This window comes from Phyllobates terribilis, unplaced genomic scaffold, assembly GCF_046119375.1.
Source record: "Phyllobates terribilis strain yellow unplaced genomic scaffold, ASM4611937v1 Scaffold_10__3_contigs__length_209671492, whole genome shotgun sequence".
Taxonomy (NCBI): Eukaryota; Metazoa; Chordata; class Amphibia; order Anura; family Dendrobatidae; genus Phyllobates; species Phyllobates terribilis.
In genome coordinates this window covers 95,765,862-95,788,653 of record NW_027362770.1, presented here as the reverse complement: position 1 = coordinate 95,788,653, position 22,792 = coordinate 95,765,862, and the positions used below count along the sequence as shown (strand labels likewise).

The 22,792-nt window shown below is 45.2% G+C and overlaps 1 protein-coding gene across 2 annotated transcripts; it reads right to left on the bottom strand.

The window, feature by feature from the left end:
* Positions 1-3,616: 3,616 nt before the first annotated feature.
* On the bottom strand, positions 3,617-22,772 carry LOC141164421 (gastrula zinc finger protein XlCGF66.1-like). Of its 2 annotated transcripts, none has more exons than XM_073649621.1 (7): positions 22,681-22,772; positions 13,303-13,436; positions 13,000-13,179; positions 12,792-12,915; positions 12,611-12,708; positions 12,322-12,424; positions 3,617-10,909 (listed from the first exon to the last, which is right to left on the bottom strand). In XM_073649621.1, the coding sequence occupies exons 2-7, from the start codon at positions 13,372-13,374 to the stop codon at positions 10,038-10,040; spliced, it is 1,449 nt and encodes a 482-aa protein (XP_073505722.1). In that variant the 5' UTR covers positions 13,375-13,436; positions 22,681-22,772; the 3' UTR covers positions 3,617-10,037. The 2 variants fall into 2 exon arrangements, with proteins under 2 accessions (XP_073505722.1, XP_073505723.1); XM_073649622.1 differs by having other exon boundaries at positions 3,623-10,909; positions 12,322-12,412.
* Positions 22,773-22,792: the final 20 nt, after the last annotated feature.

Sequence of the window (22,792 nt, the reverse complement as noted above, 5' to 3'; positions counted from 1 at the left end):
TGCCAAACCAAGAGATCTCCTGCAACCAACTGCAGGGCGACTGTTTGTCACTTCTGACACACCCACTAATCAATATTATAAATCTTAATATGTCTAAGTCTGGCATATAGAATATTGGTATTGAAATTGAATATAGTAATAAGTGGAATGCCCCCAATAATACATGGGGGAATAGTCTATAAACGTCCCAATCATCCAGAAGCGAGGCAGTCTCTTATCATAGAGTTCCATAGTGGTAGGTGAAAAAGAGATCATATTTGCCGAGAGGGTAATGAGAAGGAATCTCTCCAAAGGTATAACATCTCTTCAAGCGTTGTTTATTCATGAGTCCAAAAAGGGGGAGTGGTGAAAAGTAATCCCTCTAAGGCAGGGGTGTCCAAACTTTTTTCTAAGAGTGCCAAATTTGATGAAGTGAACATGTGCGAGGGCCGATCATTTTGCTTGACATTCTTTGGACCATTAAAATGAATGCAAATAAACTTTTTTTGCAAAGTTTATTGAAAACGGCATACTTTTTATTTTGTGACTTGGATGACAAATCTAAACAGGTGTTTAATCAATCTGCCTTAAAGGGGTTAACCCAGACATACCCCCATTCTCACCCAGGAAGCCCCTCCCCGACTTGAGCATCGAAGCAGTTTATGCTCCAATGTCCTACTTTTGCCCTGCACTAAATTGCGCAGAGGAAAGGCATTTTCTGGAGTTCTAGTGACATACCCGGCTCTCCACGGGGCTGGCAGAAAGCCCAGTGACGTCACCGGCACTGATGGGCGGGCTTTATCACCAGTAAACCAGCTAGAGCAGCGCTAAAGCCTGCACATTAGAGCCGGTGAAGCCTCCTACCGGCAGTGTGTCATTGTAAATAGCACAGGGCAAGGGAGCACATCGGAGCATGAGATGCTTTGATGCCCATGGCAGGGGGGCTGCCTGGGTGAAAAAGGGGGTATGTCTGGGTTCTGAACTTGGACAACCCCTTTAATATAATAAAAACAGGAAACTGAGATATCTCAGGAACATTTTAAAGTACATTACACAAAGTAATGTAAGGTTGTCTGTCAACTTATAAGTTCAAAAAATGTGAACAGGAACATAACAGCAAGTATACATGTGTTCAAATATATAACTGTCTATCCAACTGACATTAATTGAGATTTTACAACATATTAATCTCAATTAAAAAAAAGAAACTAGCCTGCACTAATGTGAAGGGTGAAACTGGGATCTGGACTGCAGCACATAGACTAGGTCTGGTTCAATGGCCGTGGTTTTGATGCGCAAAATGTCACGCAGGTGAGAGTCACTTAGTCTTGTCCTCACGCGGTTCTTGTTAAAGTTCATAACAGAGAATGTCTTCTCACACAAATATGTTGAGCCAAACAAGCTCAGGGTTTTCTTAGCCAATGTTCGAATCTCTTGAAACCGGCTCTTATCCAGTTGGCGGTAAAAGTTAACAAGAGAGAGCTGTTGATGACGACTGCGTAACTCGCTGTCACAATGTAGCTCAATGAGCTCGAGCTGCAACTGATCAGGAGCATTGTCGGGGTCAACAGAGAATGGAGAGGAGAAAATGCTGATCTCCTTTTCAATAGCTGCAAAATCTTGAAAGCGCCGTTGAAACTCCCCAGCCAGAGATGTGATGTCTGCTGCATACCTGCTTATTTGCGCATGGATATCATCCTGTGGAAAACTGTTAATTATTTCCTGTAGCGCTGAAAAATGGATGGTATTGGGCGGTGTTTGTGACAACTGCCTTAGGAAAAGTTGCAGCTTTGTTCCAAAGGCTTTGAGGTGTGAATAAAGTTGGTTCACCGCTGCATCTTTGCCCTGAAGATTCATGTTCAGTACATTCAGATGCTTTGTTAGGTCGACTAGAAACCCCAAATCAGCCAGCCAAATTGGATCAGATAGTTCTCGCATCGTTTGTCCCTTTGTTTCCAAGAATTCTCCTATTTCCTTTCTGAGAGAGTAGAAACGTTGCAGTGCAGACCCCCGACTGAGCCATCTTACATCGTTATGATATGAAACATCTTCATATTCAGCCTGGATATCCAGTAGAAACTGTTTAAACTGGCGGTGGCACAGGGCTTTAGAGCGGATAAAATTAATGGTCTTTAGTACCGGTTTCATAACATGATCATATTGGAGATGTTTAGCACAGAGAACTTGTTGATGAATGATGCAATGAAGTTTAATAGCTTTGCCTCCTTCTTCGCTCACCTTGTTACAGATTAGGGTTGATAATCCACTTCGTTCACCAGTCATGGCAGGTGCCCCATCAGTAATAATCCCAGTAACTTTGTTCCAAGGCAGTTTCATGTCATCTATGGCAGAACTAACAGAATCAAATAAATCTTTCCCTCTTGTTTGATCCTTGAGGCTCTGGAGGTCAAGTAGCTCTTCAGTCACATTCATTTCATCGTCCACCCCTCTTAAAAAAATCAGCAACTGAGCCGTGTCAGATAGGTCCGTGCTTTCATCACAGGCTATTGAAAAGAAGTCAAAATCAGCTCCTTTTGACATTAACTGTCTCTTAATATCCGATGAAATTTCTTCAATTCTCCGTGCTACAGTGTTACGAGCCAGGCAAATGTTGGAAAACTCTTGCTTCTTCTCGGGACAGACATTCTCTACCATTTTCATAACACATTCTTTGATAAAGTCACCCTCTGCAAAAGATTTGCAATTTTTAGCAATTAACGCTGCCACCTCATAGCTCGCCTTTGTGGCATTTTCATTTGACTCACGGGCTCTTGTAAAAAATCGCTGTTGTGACAATAAAACAGCTTCAAGTTGCTTATACTTTTCACTTCGGTCGTGCCCTGTTAGCTTGTCGTATGTGCTATGTCTCGTCTGATAGTGTCGCTTGACATTAAATTCTTTATAAACAGCAACGGTCTCTTGGCATATCAGACAAACACAGTGATTCTTTATTTCAGTGAAAAAATATTCTACTTTCCACTTGTCCTGGAAGCGGCGGCCCTCACTGTCAACTTTTCGTTTCTTATTTGTAGTTGCCATTATAAAAATTGGCCAGAAGGGGAGAGATTAAAAGGCGCAGAGGGTGGAACAGCAAAAATAAGATACTGCTATATGCTTTATAACACAGGCAGAGAATAGCAAGCTGTGCAACAGTCGCACATCAGATAATGGAATTATAGCACAGTGACAGGCAGTCAGGGGTTAATGAAGGGTATGACAGCTTGCTACCACAAGCTTGTGTGAGAGCCCTGCTGGCCTAACCTTTCTGGAGGTGTAAGGTGGCGCAGGGACTTATATATAACTTAATATATATATTATTTATATAATTTTACACAACTAAGCTGAGGTCTTCAGCCTATCTGACCTCTGAACGTCTTACAACCCCTGGGGGCTGGAGATCTCGCACGTCGCGAGATCTTGGCTGGCCGGTTGCCGCCGCTCAGTACTCCGGCGCAGGGAGAAGGAAAGCCGAAATCTCGCGATGTCCGAGATTTCGGCTCTTCTCCCTGCGCCGGAGTACTGAGCGGCGGTGGCGACGAGAGCGGCGGTGGCGACGAGAGCGGCAGCGGCCGCAAGGTACATGCTGCTGGATACCTGGGGGCCTTATTAGTCCGGACCGCGGGCCGCAAATGGCCCGCGGGCCGGACTTTGGACATGCCTGCTCTAAGGGCATAATGTCTTTTGAGGCGAAACTTGTGCAACAGGCCAACGAATATCCTGATCTTGAGAATGGATGTGGACCTAAGTATTTTGTATTAGAAAAGATGGAAAGAACAGATGAATAAAGTGATGGAGTGAAATCAAACAATTCACTTATTCTCCCAAAAACCCCGTGAAGAGCAGTTCTTCATTCAGCCCGAACGGGGCAGGAGAAGTGGTACTGTGCAGTGTATATTTACAGGACAGGAGAAGTGGTACTGTGCAGTGTAAATATACAGGACAGGAGGAGTGGTACTGTGCGGTGTATGTATACAGGACAGGAGGAGTGGTACTGTGCGGTGTGTGTATGCAGGACAGGAGGAGTGGTACTGTGCATTCTATGTATACAGGACAGGAGGAGTGGTACTGTGCAGTGTATGTATACAGGACAGGAGGAGTGGTACTGTGCGGTGTATGTATACAGGACAGGAGGAGTGGTACTGTGCAGTGTATATATACAGGACAGGAGGAGTGGTACTGTGCGGTGTATATATACAGGACAGAATAAGTGGTACTGTGCAGTGTGTGCATATCAAGATACTTAGATTTGCATGGTCTCAGCCCGACTCCTTGTCACTTCTGGAACGCTTGCCACCTTAACATAGCCCAGTTCTGCTTCATGAACACTGTCATTTTGTAACCACATTAGTATTTTCCCAGTGAATACTGGAGGAATGGTACCTGTGTGAATGACTGTTCTGACAATGACAAACTCTTCAGAGCAAACTCTGCAGTTATAGGCATTAGAAGCTATTAATTAGTGCACAATATACAAGACCAGCCTTTCAAAATCAAATCTGTGTCTGGATTGCCCATCTTAAACTCTTGGAACTCTGAGTTGTCCAGTCATTTATTTACCTACCATAAAGATAAGTAGATAAGCAGATAACCTCAGACTTCACACAGAATGCATGACTCACTGATACACAATGGTACACTGACAAAAGTAGCCAGGCAGTCCATTTTATGACCTAACAGACCAGCCCACTGGGCATCTGCAAGATAAAGCACATTAGCAGTCAGGGCCTGCCTTAGTATATCTATAAAAAAAAACAAAAGGCAGCACTCCATAGTCCAATTTGTGATGATTTATTTTCCCATCATGTCAGGGCAATGTTTCATTCCAACAGTGGGGACCTTTTCAAGCCTTTGCTTACTATCTGTTTGGTGGATCTGCAGCAACCATCTTTACTTATAAGCTAAGAAAAGGGCTGTGACTTTCACAACTCCACCCCTCTGGTAATCCAGTTTTACTCTTTGTTTTGTAATCCAGTTAAGACCCTATTGTGCTTATTGTCATTCCAGTTTTTATCTACACACATTTCCTTTCCGCTGACATCCCCACTGTCATCATGTGGGACTTCAACCTCCCTATTGACACTTCCCACTCACCTGTCTCTAAGCTTTTAATTCTCACTTCCTCCTTCGGCTTTGCACAATCGTCCTCCGCAGCAAATCACAGAGATGGTTACACAATGGACCTCATCTTCACCCGCCTCTATTCCCTATGTAACCTCTCTAACTCACTTCTACCCCTCTCTAACCACAACCTACTCAAATTCTCTTCCCTCTCCTCTCCTGGTGCACAATCCCCACATCACAAACTTGCACATCCTCGCAGAAATCTCAAACACCTTGATTTACATGCACTTACTTAGTCCCTTCTCTCTCTTGCAGACATAGGTTCCTTACATGATGCAGATGCTGCCACCACTTTATATCAGACTACAACGGCTACAGCTCTCGAATCGGTCACCCCTCACACATATCAAAGCTCCTACTATCAACAGGCAACCCTGGCACACCAGCCTGGCTAAAGAACTGAGGCGGGCTTCCAGGGTTGCTAAGCGGAGATGGAAAAGATGCCATTCCAATGAGCACTTCATCACAAACAAAAAGTCCCTCACCACTTTCAAGTCCACACTCACTGCAGCTAGACAAACCAACTTCTCATCTCTCATATCCTCCCTGTCACACAACCCTAAACAGCGATTCAACACTTTCAATTCTCTCCTCCGTCCCCCAGCAACTCCTCCCTCTACTCTCAGATCAGCTGAAGACTTTGCCTCATTCTTAAAGTAGAAGATTGATGACATCAGAGAAAGCTTTTGCCTACAGTCCCCACAACCCTATCCTCATAACTACTGAGCCCTCCTCCTTCAAAACCAGCTTCTCCACCATTACAAAAGAACAACTTTCCTCTCTACTCTCCAGATCACACCTCAAGACCTGTGAACTCAACCTGATCCCGTCCCACCCCATCCCAAACCTCACCAGTCTTCATCCCAACCCTAACCCATCTCCTCAACCTATCACTACCAACTGGTGTCTTCCCCTCATGCTTTACACAAGCCTCAATCACACCCATCCTCAAAAACCTCTCCCTTGACCCATCCTCTGTGTCTAGCTATCGCCCCATATCACTTCTTTCCTATGCCTCAACACTATTGGAATAACACTTTCCTCTTGAACAGTCCCCCCACCTCTCCTCCTGCTCCCTCTTTTACCGCTTACAATCTGGCTTCCAACCGCAAACAGCTGAGCCCAGACTAAAGTCACCAATGACCTACTATCCGCTAAATCCAAGCGACATTACTCTATCCTCTACCTCCTGGACCTGTCCTCTACAGTGGACCATTCCCTCTTACTACAGATTCCCTCATCTCTTGCCATCATAATCTTATCCCTAACTTGGATCTCGTCATACCTAACAGGCCAGATATTCGTCATCTTCCACTCACACACCACCTCATCTCGCCCCCTATCTGTCGGTGTCCCCCAAGGTTCAGTTCCAGGACCACTGCTATTCTCCATCTACACCTTCAGCCTGGGACAGCTCATTGAGTCTCACGGCTTTCAGTATCATCTCTATGCTGATGACACACAGATCTACCTTTCAGAACCAGATATAACCTCCTTACCAACTAGAATCCCAAGATGTCTGTCCTCTATTTCATCCTTCTTCTGTGCTCAATTTCTAAAAGTTAACATGGACAAAACAGATTTCGTCATCTATTCCCCATCTCACTCAACTCCCCCAACAGACTGATCCATCAAAGTCAATGGCTGCTCACTCTCCCAAGTTCCGCAAGCTTGCTGCCTCGTAACCCTTGAGTTTGATCTGTCTTTCAAACCACATATCCAAGCCCTTTTCACTTCCTGCTGACTCCAACTCAAAGATATTTCCCGGATCCATACATTGCTTAATTGGTACTTTGCTAAAACACTAGTGCATGCCCTCATCTTCTGCCTCAAATACTGCAACCTCCTGCTCTGTGTCCTCCCTTCTAACACTCTCCAACCACTGCAATCTATTCTAAACTCTGACTAATCCAACTGTCCCTCCCACTATTCCCCGGCCTCTCCCCTGTCAATCCCTTCACTGGTTCTCCATTGCCCACAGACTCCAGCTCAAAGCCCTAACCATGCCATACAAAGCCATTCACATCCTGTCTCCTCCATACATCTGTGACCTAGTCTCCCGATACTTACCTGCACTCAACCTCCAATTCTCACAAGATCTCCTTCTCTACTCGCCTCTTCCCACAATCGCATACAAAATTTCTCCCGTGCAGTAGGGGGGGGACTCTGGAACTCTTTACTCCAACCTGCAGTAACCCTCGTTCCACTATTCTGCACAACCACCTCTACCCTCACTTACTGTATACTTACCCATCCCTTGTACCTCTCGGGCACGGTCCTCTCTCCTCCTGTACCAGTCGGTGGCTTGTATTGTTCAAGAATATTGTACTTGCTTTTTTATGATGTATACCCCTTTTCACATGTAAAACGCCATGGAATAAATGGCGCTATAATAATATATAATAAGAATAATAATAATAATAATGGAGGTGTTCTACTCCATGGTGACGCAGCTGAACTGTCCACAGAGGAAGCAATGGCCTCTGGGCGTTGATTAGCTGAGTATGCTTTCAGTGTTGAAGTGTCCCTCCGCAGGATCTCCTTCCTCCGCAGGCTTTCTCCTTTCTCCGTGGAAAGCAGCCCAAATGGCAATTCCTAAACCGGGTTAATGCAGGGTGACACCAGAGGATTATTACTCACTGTGGGGAAAGGTGGATCTGATGCTGGCCGTGTAGTCTGCTTAGGTGAGTTAGACCTACATGAGCAGGTTCATGACTACTGCTACACGTGGAGCGGGGTAGCATAGGAGAGGAGGCACAATTTTTGTCCCGGTCTTTAAAAACAAAACTCCAGTTTACTCTGCTTCTTCTAGCATCTCTTGCCTCGGATCATCATCCCTGGGTAATGGGACAGTGCTTGGGCTAGATTAATAAAACAGGTGCTGAGGTAGTCAACAAATAAGGGCATTGGCTGCCGGAGCTCTGCAGTCATCATTGCGGTCATCTGCAGCTCTCATTGTCAGATTTGAATTCAGGAGGTCAAAATTATTTAGAAATGGCTCATTTCATAACTGAACCTTACAACTTTTGAAAATATGTAAAACAGTGTTACATGATCTGAAAGGTCCTTGAGCTAGTGGGGTAGAAGGTTCTTCAGCTGCTCACTCAGGACATGCAGCCTCTGTGCAGGTCCCGATATCTTCCTCTACTGCTCTGCACCAATCAATTAGATAAGTGTGAGGCTGGAGGAGAGAGAGTAGTTCTCTCAATCATCAGGAAGGACACTGTCTCAGCGTTCTCCTCTATCACAGGAAGCTGCCTATGTCCAAAAAACACGGTAAGTTCAAAAGAAATTACCCTTTCTCATTTAATTATATGACTATCTGTTATATATTTTTGTACAATTTGTCAATAACAAACCATATTTTGTGGACCATAAGACACACCTCAAATTTTGGGGAGGAAAAATTTTATTTTTAATAAAATGATGGTGCATCTTATAGTCCGAATTTACGGTAGCATACAGGGGGGGGCGCATTACAGCGAAGTCATGGGAAGCAGGGTCGCTGCAGGATGCTGGCTGCGGCAGTAGGAGTGGGGCTATGCAGCAGGCCACGGGCCGGGAAGAGGGGATGTCCCGGTGGTGCGAAGCTGCGGGTCCTGGGCTTTCAGAAAATGTCGGCGGTGAGCCTTTGCACTTCCCATCGATTTCCCTGTGGTGGGCTTCAGGAAAATGGCCGCCTGAGGAAGCGCATGCGCAGATTCAGATCTTGGGAGTCGAGAAATTGAAAGCCAATATTTCAATCTGCGCATGTGCAGCCTCCGGCGGCCATTTTACTGCAGCCCACCGCTGGGAAATCAATGGGACGTGAGGGAAGTTTGCTCACTTTCGACATTTTCTTAAAGCCCAGGGTCCACACCTTGCACCGCTGGGACACCCCCTCCAAACAGTCTGGCGCCTGCAGCATCGCCCAACGTTTGCCACCGTCCTCCGGCAGCAGCGACCCTGCCTCCTGTGACCCCACTCCACTGCAGCCGACCCCCTCCCTGGTAAGCTACAATTGGATTATCAAACGCACTCCCATTTTCCACCCATATTTGGAGGGGAAAAGTTTGTCTTATAATCCGAAAAATATGGTATATAGTTTCTCCCCGTCTGAGTTATTTTTGATGATCAACAAAATAGGATTTACCAGTAATTCACTTTTCACACCCTAAATATGATAATGACTTCTCTTTGTGTGGGATTTTTAATGTTAAAAATGGTTGTCCACTACTTGGACAACCCCTTCTCATTTCTGTTTGGTCCTATTTAAAAAAAATTTTTTATACAAACCTCCCATGCTGGCGCTGTTCCAGCGGTGTCAGCACATTCATTCCCGGGGCTCATTTGTAGTTGTTACATTATGTGAGCCCTTCGCTGGCATCACTGTCCCCACCTTCAGACAAGTCGAACATCACGAAGTCAGACAGCATCCAAAATCCTGGCTTACCGTTGATGTTCAATACGTCTGAAGGGGGGGACAGTGAAGCCAGCACTCATTGGGCGCAGGGCATCATATTGTGTGATGTAACAAGTTCACGTGAGCACTGGGAATTGCGAATTCTGACAACGGTGGAACGGCGATGACAAGGGAGCCGAGTATGGATGTTTTTTATTTAACGAAGCCACCCATGAGGAATGACAAGGGATTGTTCTAGTAGTGGACAAGCCATTTAAAAATATACAATTTTCGGTTAAAACATTTCAAACATTCTAAACATAAAATTGGCTTCTCCCCTGTGTAACTTCTCTGAAGTTTATTAAGAGTTGGTTTCCATGTAAAAAATTTCCCACATTAAAAACATGTAAAAAGGCTTCTCCCCTGTGGGACTACTCTGGTGACTAAGAAAAGATGATTTCTTCACAAAACATTTTTAACATTCTGAACAGGAAAAAAGCTTCTTCCCTGTGTCCCTGTGTGGCTTCTCTGATGTCTATCAAGATATGCTTTCTGATTAACACATTTTCCCAAATTCTGAACAAGAAAAAGGCTTCTCCCCTAGGTGAGTTCTCTGATGTCTGATAAGACTTGAATTCTCTGTAAAACATTTTCCACATTCTGTACAGGAAAAAGGCTTCACGCCTGTGTGGGTTCTCTGATGTGTAAGAAGATTTGATTTATCTGCAAAACATTTCCCACATTCTGAACATGAAAAAGGCTTCTCCCCTGTGTGAATTCTCTGATGTGTAACAAGATTTGATCTTTCTAGAAAACATTTCCCACATTCTGAACATAAAAAAGGCTTCTTCCCTGTGTGAGTTCTCTGATGTCTGATAAGACTTGAATTCTCTGTAAAATTTTTTCCACATTCTGAACAGCAAAAAGGCTTCTCTCCTGTGTGGGTTCTCTGGTGGTTATTAAGATGTGCTTTCCGGTTAAAACATTTCCCACATTCTGTACATGAAAAAGGCTTCTCTCCTGTGTGAGTTCTTTGATGTATAACAAGAATCGATTTCTGGTTAAAACATTTTCCACATTTGGAACAAGAAAAACTATTCTCTGTTGTGTGAATTTTCTGATGTTTAACAAAAGAATTTTTGAGGGGAAAACTATTTCCATATTCTGAAAGCGAAAATGGCTTCTTTGTTTTAGGAGCAGTTTGTTTTTTAATGCTTAATTTGTGACTTTGATTTTCCTTAGTAGTCAGTAATGAATTAGAACACAGAACCTGGTTCAAAGGATCAGATGACAGATGCTTGCTCTGAAGGGATGATGGTATATCTGGAGTAATGGCGTTCACTTCAATTATATCCTGTGAGATCGCAAGATCATATGATTTAAAAACTGAAGATGGCAGCTGTCCCTCTAATCTCCTGGTACAATCATCTGCCAAATAAAAAAACAATTACTATTTTTGAATAAAATATCCTTGAATTTTATATTGAATAAAAAGCCACCAAACAATGTTATGTTGGCAAAAATAATATGAATCTCACAAAAAACAAGCGCCTACTCGGTCCATCATCTGTCAATGGAAAAACAGAGGTTTTCACATTATTAGTGGCTCAAAGGCTCTTTAAAAGCAAGATGGCTTCCATGAACCAATCCAATAATATCCGCTCTCCCAAAGTCCCAGACCCGGTGACCTGACTATTCTTCGTTCCATCTCACACCACCGAACAGCTAGAAAATTTAGATCTAGGACAATTGGAAGAGGCAATCGAGACCTTCTTTAAAAAAAGATTACCAGGGAGTTGCAGACTCACATAAGTGAGGCAGGCTGATCCTATCACAAATCATACAAAATGAAAAAAGTGAAAACAAATAGACAAAGTATTTAAAAAATAACACGTTACATCCTTAACAAGAATTTATGTATGAGGAGAGAACTCCAACACTAAACTAGAGTTGCACACATTTACCGTGGACCATTGGAGTTACAATGAGTCCTGACCAGAAGAGTAGAGAAAGTATTAGTATTCCCCATTTCAGGAGAGATTGTGCAGTAATCTGAATTCCTTAGGACTGAAAACATAATGCAATTTATGATGTGGAGTGAATCCATGAAACCAAGGCTCGAGCCATGCAAACACATCCCCTGCAGGCGTGAATAAATGTATATTACAGCCATCAACCATGAAAAGCTTAGAGATATATCAAGGCACAGGTGTAATGTTTTTTGTATAGTTTATCGTGATCCTGTTTGAAGTTAGTTGGTTTAGAAAGAAACTGAAAAGTCAGGATGAAGGGAAACTCTATTGTTATTATAAAGAAATTCACACTTGGCCCTCACTGCACATTTAATGTTGTCGATCATAAAAGCGAAGTTTGGCCAGAAAGACTGGACCTGGTCTTGTAAGGACCATATGAGCACATTCAGCAGCACAGAAGGGAGAGGTAGAGTCATCCGATAAGATATCAGGGTTCTAGTAAGCCAACAGCATCATTACCCTTCACTTTCTCTGACAGGCCCATCACAATATTGTTCTTCAAATGAATTTCTAACTTGTCAGCACATTCTAGGTATGTTGTCATTTGGCTTTGAAGTTTACAGATCTGGGCAGGTAATGTCTTCTAATTTAGGTAGGTAGATCTTCCAGGTTGTAAGTTCTATAGAAAAGGGATTTCAATGCCCAAAGTTATTTGAACAGTTTTAGATGAAGGAGAATGTTGTTGTCTAGAGGAAAAATGGTGATCACACGATTGTGATACTGCTGGACTATACAACCGATAAAGCAGCCACAGCCAGTGACTGAGAGGCATCTGTGACTTCCTTGCATTTAGTGGTTACTACTTACTTGGATAGTCATATGTAGAAATCTCCTCCTTACACTGCTCATCACACCTCACATACGTCTCTGTAATATCAATATGGGTCAGATCTTCACCCTGAAACAAATACTGTAAAAGTCATCAACAGATGGAGAAGTCATATCTATGATCAACTCTATTCCCGCCATTTCCACCGTTCTCATTACACAAGTATAAAACATATAATATTGGTGGATAAATCAAGACTGAGCACAAGACCTTCACAGCCGTCTACACATCATAGGGGAGATCTCATGACACCTTCTCTCTATCTACCTGATGATTCTGAGAAACATTGGGATCTTCTTGTTTACAGTCCTGTGGAAGAAGAGGATGTAGACATCTCTCTGGTGTTGGCCTCTTACTGGATAGATCTAGAGGAAACACATAAAGGGACTGAATTCATTCTTTACATACAGATAATTATAGGCCGTTTGTATTTAATCCTGTCTATTACCTGGTGATGTGAGGGGCTGCGGAACCTCAATCATGACATCTTTGTACAGATCTTTGTGTCCTTCTAAATACTCCCACTCCTCCATGGAGAAATAGACGGCGACATCCTGACACCTTATAGGAACCTGACACATATAAGGACACCGTCATACCCCCCGATCCCTTCATAGCATTACTGTATAATGTCCCAGCATTCCCAGCAGTGTCACCTCTCCAGTCAGCAGCTCAATCATCTTGTAGGTGAATTCTAGGATCTTCTGGTCATTGATGTCCTCATGAATCAGGGTGTGAGGTGGAGGGTCCGTGATTGGGCTCAGGGGTCTTCCCCATCCCTCAGACACAGGGTCCTGACAACGTTCACTAGAGGTCTTCTTCACTACTGTGTAATCCTGGTTATTGAGAGAAATATTAATAAATCTCAATACAGACATTTCCAGAGTCTTCACCTCTCCAGTTCTGTCCATCTGTTATTCTCATAGATAAGAATGATGTAATGTGACATCTTCTCTCACCTCTCCAGTAAGCCGGAAGAGGATCTCTAGGGTGAAGTGTAATATCCTCTCCGCCATCTGGTCTCTGTCCATGTCAATCTTTGATGGGTAAATCAGGAAAATGTTCTTATATAGGAGATCTTCTCTGAAAGGATCTGATATTGTAGGGACATGAATGAGAAGAAGATGAGCTGATCATCATAAAAAATCCTGTGTAATAATACAATTACTGGAGATAAGGGGAAACATATGAGATTTATTATTTTACAGTATTTAGTTTTCTTCTTTATCTCTATATATATAAAGCAGAAAATCTGTGTGTGGCAGTCCATTGAATAAAAAACAACATTTTTTGGTGAAATTTTGCACGGCCCGTCTTTAACACCAGACTAAAAATACTGCGAATATTAAAACTCAAAATTTCCCACCTTCACAAGATTTGACCACCAAAATTTTGGCTCTATGGAAATAAAGGAGAAAATGGGTGTCTGTGTGTTGAATGCAAAACCACAGTTTTTGCCCAAAGGGTCTTAAAGAATTAGAACAACAGCGTCCTAAGAGTCGCTCATAAAGGGGCAGCAATGTAATTATAGCAACAGCTGCTGCAGAAGTAACTGGGGCCTCATTTATGAGCGTTGCCTCACAGTAAGACTGTTTTGGTTGCCTGTAGCAACCAGAGAGCAGCTTTTAGCATTGAAGCTGCTGAGGTAAAGTGAAAGCTGAGCTCTGATTGGTTCCTATGAACAACTAGAACAGTCTGACTGTGAGGCAGTCACACATTTTCTGCTTTATATATATAGATTTATCTTTTAGATCTCTGATCAAGTCTGACGTGATTACTAAGGGTCATAATACTAAGGACTGTTTTTTAAATTGCCGCCCAAAAAACGACCATCTATGGGGCAAGTTTATCCAAAAGCTAAGAAAACAAAACTGTCTCAAACATCTGATACAAGTGAACAATGCGAGTCCCGGCTCGAAAGGAAACAGATGAGACAGGCTGAATCAAAGGGAGCTCAAACATCTGAACATGGTAAAATCGTCGTCAGGAAAATCGGATGAGACAAGCTAAGTCGAGGGATGTTGAAACATCTGAACAAAAGAATGAATGTCGTCAAAATGACCGCATATGACATGCAATTTATGCAAAAACGTTTAACTTGGAATCGCCTGGTATGTGCTGCTCAAATTGCAAAGTCCGTTTGCCACCTTTAAAGGGGTTGTGACACCATAAAGAATACAGTTAACCAACCAGAAAAGGTGGAAATAAATAGTTTTTTAATTTATAGTGATTCAAAATTATGCTTCATTATAAAGATATCAAGCTTTTATTTTTTTAATTCTGCTCTCTGGCGCCCCCTGGCGTTATTCCATTACGTCCTGGTAGTGGGTGATCAGCTGGTCGAATTTGCACAGTTCCTGACATAAGAGCTCCCCACCCACAGCGTACACAGTGTGTTCTCTGTCACAAGGCTTCCTGCTGTAAGCACAGAGTGTCTGTGATTCACCCCCTCCCCCTGCGCTCACAGCTGATCTCCGGGTGAGATACCCCCTCCCCCTGCGCTCACAGCTGATCTCCGGGTGAGACACCCCCTCCCCCTGCGCTCACAGCTGATCTCCGGGTGAGACACCCCCTCCCCCTGTGCTCACAGCTGATCTCCGGGTGAGACACCCCCTCCCCCTGTGCTCACAGCTGATCTCCGGGTGAGACACCCCCTCCCCCTGCGCTCACAGCTGATCTCCGGGTGAGACACCCCCTCCCCCTGCGCTCACAGCTGATCTCCGGGTGATATACCCCCTCCCCCTGCGCTCACAGCTGATCTCCGGGTGAAACACCCCCTCCCCCTGCGCTCACAGCTGATCTCCGGGTGATATACCCCCTCCCCCTGCGCTCACAGCTGATCTCCGGGTGATATACCCCCTCCCCCTGCGCTCACAGCTGATCTCCGGGTGAGACACCCCCTCCCCCTGTGCTCACAGCTGATCTCCGGGTGAGACACCCCCTCCCCCTGCGCTCACAGCTGATCTCCGGGTGAGACACCCCCTCCCCCTGCGCTCACAGCTGATCTCCGGGTGAGACACCCCCTCCCCCTGCGCTCACAGCTGATCTCCGGGTGAGACACCCCCTCCCCCTGCGCTCACAGCTGATCTCCGGGTGATATACCCCCTCCCCCTGCGCTCACAGCTGATCTCCAGGTGATATACCCCCTCCCCCTGCGCTCACAGCTGATCTCCAGGTGATATACCCCCTCCCCCTGCGCTCACAGCTGATCTCCGGGTGAGACACCCCCTCCCCCTGCGCTCACAGCTGATTTCCGGGTGAGACATCCCCTCCCCCTGCGCTCACAGCTGATCTCCGGGTGATATACCCCTTCCCCCTGCGCTCACAGCTGATCTCCGGGTGAGACACCCCCTCCCCCTGCGCTCACAGCTGATCTCCGGGTGAGATACCCCCTCCCCCTGCGCTCACAGCTGATCTCCGGGTGAGACACCCCCTCCCCCAGCGCTCACAGCTAATTTCCAGGTGAGACACCCCCACCCCCTGCGCTCACAGCTGATCTCCGGGTGAGACACCCCCTCCCCCTGCGCTCACAGCTGATCTCCGGTGATATACCCCCTCCCCCCGCGCTCAGCTGATTCCAGGGTGAGATCATCTGCTTCACAGACTAAGCACGGGAACAGTCTCTCTGGTATTGTGCTTACAAGTCTGTGAAGCAGATGATCAGGGGATCAGCTGTGAAAGCAGGGGGCGGTGGTGTCTCACCTGGAGATCAGCTGTGAGCACAGGGGGTGTCTCACCCGGGGATCAGCTGTGAGAGCAGGGGGAGGTGGTGTCTCACCCGGGGATCAGCTGTGAGAGCAGGGGGAGGTGGTGTCTCACCCGGAGATCAGCTGTGAGCGCAGGGGGTGTCTCACCCGGAGATCAGCTGTGAGCGCAGGGGGTGTCTCACCCGGAGATCAGCTGTGAGCGCAGGGGGAAGGGGTGTCTCACCCGGAGATCAGCTGTGAGCGCAGGGGGAAGGGGTGTCTCACCCGGAGATCAGCTGTGAGTGCAGGGGGAGGGGGTGTCTCACCCGGGGATCAGCTGTGAGCGCAGGGGAGAGGGGGATGTCTCAGTCGGAGATCAGCTGTGAGCGCAGGGGGGAGGGGGTGTCTCACCCGGAGATCAGCTGTGAGCACAGGGGGTGGGGGTGTCTCACCCGGAGATCAGCTGTGAGCACAGGGGGTGGGGGTGTCTCACCCGGAGATCAGCTGTGAGCACAGGGGGTGGGGGTGTCTCACCCGGAGATCAGCTGTGAGTGCAGGGGGAGGGGGTGTCTCACCCGGGGATCAGCTGTGAGAGCAGGGGGGAGGGGGTGTCTCACCCGGGGATCAGCTGTGAGCGCAGGGGGGAGGGGGGTGTCTCACTCGGAGATCAGCTGTGAGCGCAGGGGGGAGGGGGTGTCTCACTCGGAGATCAGCTGTGAGCACAGGGGGTGGGGGTGTCTCACCTGGAGATCAGCTGTGAGCACAATGGGTGGGGGTGTCTCACCCGGAGATCAGCTGTGAGCACAGGGGGTGGGGGTGTCTCACCCGGAGATCAGCTGTGAGCACAGGGGGAGGGGGTGTCTCACCCGGAGATCAGCTGTGAGCGCAGGGGGGAGGGGGGTGTCTCACTCAGAGATCAGCTGTGAGCGCAGGGGGTGTCTCACTCGGAGATTAGCTGTGAGCACAGGGGGTGGGGGTGTCTCACCTGGAGATCAGCTGTGAGCGCAGGGGGTGTCTCACTCGGAGATCAGCTGTGAGCACAGGGGGTGGGGGTGTCTCACCCGGAGATCAGCTGTGAGCACAGGGGGTGGGGGTGTCTCACCCGGAGATCAGCTGTGAGCACAGGGGGTGGGGGTGTCTCACCCGGAGATCAGCTGTGAGCACAGGGGGTGGGGGTGTCTCACCCGGAGATCAGCTGTGAGCACAGGGGGTGGGGGTGTCTCACCCGGAGATCAGCTGTGAGCGCAGGGGGAGGGGGTGTCTCACCTGGAGATCAGCTGTGGGCACAAGGGGAGGGAGTGAATCACAGACACTGTGCTTACAGCAGGGAGCCTTGTGAAAGAGAATACATTGTACACGCTGCGGGTGGGGAGTTGGGGAAGTGGGGCTCTTATGACAGAAACTGCGCAATCTCGACCAGCTGATCTCCCACCTCCAGGACAAGGGGCGTCAGAGAGCAGAATTCAAAAAATAAAAGCTTGATATCTTTATAATGAAGCATAATTTTGAATGACTATAAATTACAAAACTATTTATTTCCACCTTTTCTGGTTGGTTAACTTTATTCTTTATGGTGGCACAACTCCTTTAAGGCTATGTGCACACGATGCAGAAATGAAGCAGAAAATTTCTGCATCATTTCTGCATCTCCCTGGCAGAAAAAACGCATGCAGATTGTGCATGCGTTTTTCCTGCAGAATACATGCGGATCCACATGCAGATTCACATGCGTTTCCGCATGCAGATTGACAAGCGCTTTCCAGGCGATTTTAGCATCACCTGGAAAGTGCTTGACAACTAGGTCACACTATATAAATCCATGCAAACAGCATGGATTTATATAGTGTGACCCGAGAGAGTGTATATACTTACCTCCGATGGCCCGCGCTGTCCTGCTCACTCCGTTCTCCCGGCAACTTTGAATTGAAAGACCTGCCGACGTCAGCGTCACGTGACCCGTCACATGACTCTGACGTCACCGCAGGTCCTACAACTCACTGCAAGTGCCGGGAAGCAAGCAGGAGCGGCGCGCGGGCCGACAGATGGTAAGTATATATATATTTTTTTATTTTATTCTTGTTTTTACAGCTTTTTTAATGGTACCTGGGTGTGGATGAGACTCTCCTCTCCTCCACACTCGGGTACCATCCGCACATTAGAACGCGCCAATAACGCAAGTACAGATGCAGTCTTGCGGAATTGGCGCGTTCTAATGCAAGTCAATGGCGGCGAAAACGCCGCGTTTCCGCAAAATTAAATGACATGCTGCGGATTTTTGAGCGCAGCGTTTCCGCTGCGGAAAAATCCGCGTCATGGGCACAGCACATGCGGATTTCAATTGGGGAACATTGCTTCCCTTCTACCATGCGTTTTTCATGCGTTTCCGCGGCGTTTACTCAACTGCAAAAACGCCGCGGAAACGCATGAAATACGCATCGTGTGAACTCAGCCAAAGTCTAACTCCCAAACCACTTCTTTCATGCATGTCAGGATCAACTCATGAGTCCAAACATTTTCTGCAAACTATTAGGAGATACAATTCATCTCTCCAGATGACATCTTTTGGTTTAACAGATGGACTCGAGGAAGCAGGATTTATGCCAACTTCTAACCCCATCACCCCCAGTTCAGTGAGGGCTCCTGTGCTGAGCCCGCACTGAACCGGACACATGTCAGCTGATTCTTACAGCGGACATGTGCCCGCAACAGCCGCGGGAGAAATCGCGATCCACCCGCGGCTGTTAACCAATCTCTGACAGCGGCATTTAACAGCGCCGCGCCGGAAGCGCAGCCTTAGCCCCGCCCATCAGTGACCCCATCACGTGATCGTGGGTCACTGATGGGTGGGCATGGCAACCCGGGGTCAGCAGCAGACCCCTGTGGTTGTCATGTCTCGCTAGCTATGAGCGCCACATAGTGGTCGGCGCTCATAGCACAGGAGCATTTCTCCTGCATACAGGGGATCTGCTCGTCGCCTGTATGCAGTAGAAACGAATAGGAAACTGCAGCTTCTAGTCTCCTATGGAGACTATGGAAGCATGCAGAAAGCGTAAAAAAATGGTTTTAAAAATCTAAAAAAAATTTAAAAAAATATAAAAGTTTAAATCACCCCCCTTTCGCCCCATTCATAATAAAATAATAATAAAAAATTCGGACATACACATATTTGGTATCGCCGCGTTCAGAATCACCCGATCTATCAATATAAAAAAATAATTAATCCGATCGGTAAACGGCATAATGAGAAAAAAATTCTAAATGGCAGAATTATGTTTTTTTGGTCGTCGCAACATTGCAATAAAATGCAATAACGGGCGATCAAAACATTGGATTTATCCCAAAATGGTATCAATAAAAACATCAGCTCGGCACGCAAAAAATAAGCCCTCACATGGCCCCAGATCACGAAAAATGGAGACGCTATGGGTCTCGGAAAATGCCTTTTTTTTTTTAGCAAAGTTTGGATTTTTTTTCACCACTTAAATAAAAAATAACCTATATATGTTTGGTGTCTACGAACTCGTAATGACCTGGAGAATAATAATGGCAGGTCAGTTTTAGAATTCAGTGAACGTGGTAAAAAAAAAAAACTGTGGAATTGCATTTTTTTTGCAATTTCACCACACTTGGAATTTTTTTCCTGTTTTCCAGTACACGAAATGGTAAAACCAGTGATGGCGTTTAAAACTACAACTCGTCCCGCAAAAAATAAGCCCACACATGGCCATATTGACCAAAAAATAAAAAGGCTATGGCTCTGGGAAGAAGGGGAGCAAAAAACGAAAAAGCAAAAATGGAAAAACCCAAGGTCCTCAAGGGGTTAAAGTCCAGGGCCAAATATATCACAAAATAGGTTTGATGCTTCCTTTTGTAAATGAAGACCCAGCATTTTTTCAAATTTGCTTTTTGGGAGACGAACAGATGCAAGCTGTTCAATGTTGTGAAGTTATACCCGAGACAAAAAAAAGACATTGTTTTAAATTTGAAAAGATTTTTCCATCAACACAATCAGTTGGTAAACCTATTTAAAATAGCCTTAGAAAGAATGGCAAGTGGCAAATATCAAGTTGTGATAAAAGCAGACAAAACACTGGTTGGTGAACAGGAAAGGTGATTTAATTCTCCCAGTGTTAACAAAGAAGCTATTGCAAGGGTTGGACAGGACTTTCTAAGCTGAGATAAAAGTATTAAGCGACAAAGCGAAAATCTGTATTGCAGAAACACATAGATTATATGATGCTCTGCAATATCCTAGAATATTTTGGAATGGTCAAGATGGCTATCACTTTAATCTGACGCAGTCTGATCCCAACACTGCTAGGCCAACCAATAAAAAATATCAGCTATGGACTTCTATGCCTACCAAATAATGATCAGACACGGTCCATCAAACCACATTTCACAATGTAGGCAACTTTTCACCAATTTATGGTAGATATGTATGCCAAGGTGGAAAGTGAGTGTCTTTTGAACATACTGGATCACAGTTTTGGGTACTATGGTACAGGCTGGCCTAAATGAACAATTGAGTTTTGTTCCGTTTTAGTAATACTTTCTATTTGGGTTTTTTTCCTGTGTTTTTCTGCTTTTTAGTTGTTTTTAATTCGTTGATGACTCATGACCACAGACGGTGAAATTTCCCTTTATTAGTATGAGCGACCATATGTGAAACTGATCCTAATTAAAGCATTGGATCCTCCATTTTTTCTGAGATGGGGTTTGGATTGGTGATGCTGTGTTTTTTGAACTCTTGATTTGTGTCCAGTATATAATATGTTCTTACTGGCCATATAGATCACATATTAAACAAACAGACCAGAGTTATATCTACTTTGTTTGAAGGAAAGCATCAAAGCAATTCAAAATTAATACATTTTATTGAAAACAATATATTAAAATAATTAAAAAAAATGTACAAAAACAGGGACTCTCAAAAAATGTAGCCAACTGACAATGTCAGACACTTATCAAGAAAGGGAAGCAAATATCAGCATTTAGATAGCATTGGAATCATGTATTAGAATAAACCCATATTTATAATTAAAGTGCAAGTGCTACATGAGAAATTTATATATGTTCCAATAAGCAGCATTGGTCTAAGATGCAAAGAGAGTGTTCCCTATAGTGCTCCAGAGAAATTCATGTTTGCATATCAATGTGGGGTATAGCCCTATTATATAATGTTCCATTAAATGCAAATAAGTAAAATAACGTGTACTTTCATATTCATCAGGGTCTGTACATGTCAGGGCTGCCATCCTACCCTCACGACGCTGTTTCGCCTATGCTTCTTCAAAATGGGGGCGCCCATTTTGCTATGACTATATACAAAGGACAAGGTCAATCACTTAAAGTAGTCGGCTTTAATTTGAAGAGCCTGCACTTTTCACATGGTCAGCTCTACGTTGCTTGCTCTAGAGCAGTGTTCCCCAACTCTAGTCCTCAAGGCCCACCAACAGGTCATGTTTTCTTGATTTCCTTAGTATTGCACAGGTGATAATTCCATCACCTGTGCAATACTAAGGAAATCCTGAAAACATGACCTGTTGGTGGGCCTTGGGGACTGGAGTTGAGGAACACTGCCCTAAAATCTTTTCATATAAGCACCTGAAGGTAAAACGAAAAATGTAGCTTACTAGAAAGCGCATCAATAGACGGCTGTGGATCTGTAATTCAGTCTTACTTCTATGTCCACTACTCACTGATCGTTTACATTGTGGGGAGGGGTGTAGGGTTGCACTATGCTGTCCCCCTCTTAATTTATTATGTGTTTGTGAAAGGAGAGTAAATTTTAATATTTAATAAAAATTTGCTCAAAAAGTCGTTGTTGTCTCAGTGTTACCACAAATGTGTAAAAATAAACAGCTGTTAACGACAAACTAACAAAAAAGAATATATGAAAAAACAAATTGTAAAAGCTGAAGATGTCAACTTCAGGGTGAAACTGAAAATATATCCTTAGCGGCACCAACAATTTACATATCATTGTCTGGGAGCGAAGCCGCGGGTATTTTACTAGTAGGTTATAATCCTGTCAATCAATGGACGGCGATGATTGTTTGTTTCTTTCCCTTTCTTGTTGTTTCTGGTGTCATTTCTTATCTTTATGTAACGTATGTGTATTGGTTCTGACATTCGAGAACTTGTTGTCATGTGACAATCACTATATAAGGAACACCTAAGGGATATGAGGTCAGATTGTAAAAGGCGTTCGCCCCCGGAACATGACAGTAGGAGCATGTTCACACCACAACTCCCTCTCCATGAAATGCTGTTTGCGCTGACAGCAGATGGATCTGACGTCACGGATCAGACAGGATCTTCTCCTGGATTAACAGGATGTACAGGAGGAACCAGTCCAGAAAGCAGAACATCCAGCAAGTATCTGCCACATATTCCTGCAAATCCCCTGAATATCATCAATTGTATCTACATTTTTGTGCTGGAACTAGAGGATAAGTAATGGCATTAGGTGAGATCTTCTTTGGGCTTTTGTCCTTTCATCCTGCAGTTGTCTGAATGGATCTAATGTGGATGGGAACCAGCTAAGCCGCATTCTGACCACAACTATTACGTCACTGTTCACACCACAGAAAGTGTCTCAAGGGGTTAATGCCCCCTGCGCCCAGTAATGGGGGGGTCTCCACATACCTCCACCTGCAGAGCCGCACACCTGCCACACCACATATATGGCTGTTCTGTGCGCACAGGACCTGTGATGAGGTCACAGGAGGGGAGGAGTCAGGGGTCACATGATCAGGGG

Coding starts and splice junctions, on each gene's coding strand:
- LOC141164421 (XM_073649621.1), bottom strand. CDS start 13,374: ATGGACAGAGACCAGATGGCGGAGAGGATATTACACTTCACCCTAGAG. Junction 12,709..12,791: donor GCAGCCCCTCACATCACCAG/GTAATAGACAGG, acceptor TGTTTCCTCTAG/ATCTATCCAGTAAGAGGCCA. Junction 12,425..12,610: donor ATGTTTCTCAGAATCATCAG/GTAGATAGAGAG, acceptor TGACTTTTACAG/TATTTGTTTCAGGGTGAAGA.